General features: G+C 58.5%; 1 protein-coding gene across 1 annotated transcript; it reads left to right on the plus strand.

Moving 5' to 3' along the window:
- The first annotated feature begins 249 nt into the window (after positions 1 to 249).
- LOC147984534 (uncharacterized) lies at positions 250 to 1175 on the plus strand. The gene is made up of 2 exons (XM_087539771.1): positions 250 to 292; positions 388 to 1175. Exons 1-2 carry the CDS (start codon positions 250 to 252, stop codon positions 1173 to 1175), a joined length of 831 nt encoding a protein of 276 aa, XP_087395897.1.
- Positions 1176 to 1445: the final 270 nt, after the last annotated feature.

Here is a 1445-nt window from a genome sequence, read left to right on the forward strand (position 1 = left end):
CGCCTTCTTTCTTCCTTCTCTTCAGAAGCCAACGCTGTTCTTCAACAGCAGCTGAGCGAAGCCAACTCCGCATTGCGCGCCAAGGGGGAGGAGTGCAGCAAGCTCGCCACAGAGCGCGATCTGCTGGCCACTCAATTGGCAGAGCAGAGGGAGCTGCTTGCGAAGACGCAGAAGGAGGTGGAAGAGGCGGAAACCGCCCTCCTGGCCAAGTTCGTGAGCGAGCGCTCCTCCTGGACTAACAAAGAGGCAATGCTAGCCTCCGGCTTCCATGAGATTGAAGACATTGTTGATGGTGAGTTTCTTTACTTTCTTTCTTCGAGCTGCCGATTATAAATTGTGCCGACTCCTGATTTTTGACTTGTTTCTTCGTTTCTTCCGTCTTGGCAGACTTCTTCCCTGGGCACTCGCAGGCCGACATCCAAGCCATCGAGGCTGACCATGAAGGTCGAAGGGCGGAAGGTGCAGAGATCGCCGCCGACGCCCCCCGAACCCTTGATGAGCATATCCTAAGCATCGAGGCTCGCCTTCGGCCGACTCACCGGATGTTGCGTCGGCTTCAATGTGTCGGTGCCCAAGCGATTCCCGCCCTGTGGCCGGACATGCAGGCTCCACGCACCCCCAGCCTGACTGCCGACTGGCTAGAGGTCGCGGCTGGTCGTCTTGAGGCCTGGAAGGGTTCCTCGGCCCGATCTGGAGCACGCCGGGCCTTGGAGTTCGTCAAGGCATGGTATCCGGGGCTGGATCTAGATCGGCTGGCCACACTCCGGTCAGAGGCCCAGCTAGAGCTGGCAGCCGCGGAAGACGCCCTCGTCAAGCGTGCCATGGCGATCGCCGAGTATACCGACACCAGCATCTTCGTCCCCGAGCGGTCTGAAGACAGCGAGGAGGTACCGCCGGAGTGGTTTGGGATGAACCTAGACTACGGCGAGGACTCGGCGAAGGTGATCGGCTCCAGCATCGAGGAGGAAGGCGAGGCAAAGGACGGAGGCGAGACGGAGGCACCAGAAGACGGGGCAGACGGCCAGCCTCAGCTCGACCGCGCCTCCAGCAACGAGCCGCGTGCGACCGAGCCGACTGCCGCCGGAGGCGATCAAGCCGAGACTGCCCGGCCGGCCGCCCCAACGCCTGACGCTGCCGCCTCCTCCGACCCTCCGAATCCGTCTGCCGCATCTTAGGCTGTCGCCTTATCTTTATTATATCTGCTTTAGTAGTCTCTGAAGAACTTGTTAATTCGCACAATTCCACCCGTGGGGTGTATTTTGAACTTCTGCTCGAGGATTCGGCCGAGGGCCTATGCTATGTAAATATTTATCCAAATTCTATCTTTTCTTGCTCATTGCTCTTTTGGCTTGTTCATTTGCCGCTTTCCCTTAGTTTCCTATCTTGCCAGTCGGACAGCTGCTCTGCGGACTGCCGTTGGATCAAATGCTTGGCTACTTTGTGAA

The sequence above is a fragment of the Triticum urartu genome, chromosome 2A (assembly GCF_056163025.1).
Source record: "Triticum urartu cultivar PI428250 chromosome 2A, HENAU_Tu73, whole genome shotgun sequence".
NCBI classification, from domain to species: Eukaryota; Viridiplantae; Streptophyta; class Magnoliopsida; order Poales; family Poaceae; genus Triticum; species Triticum urartu.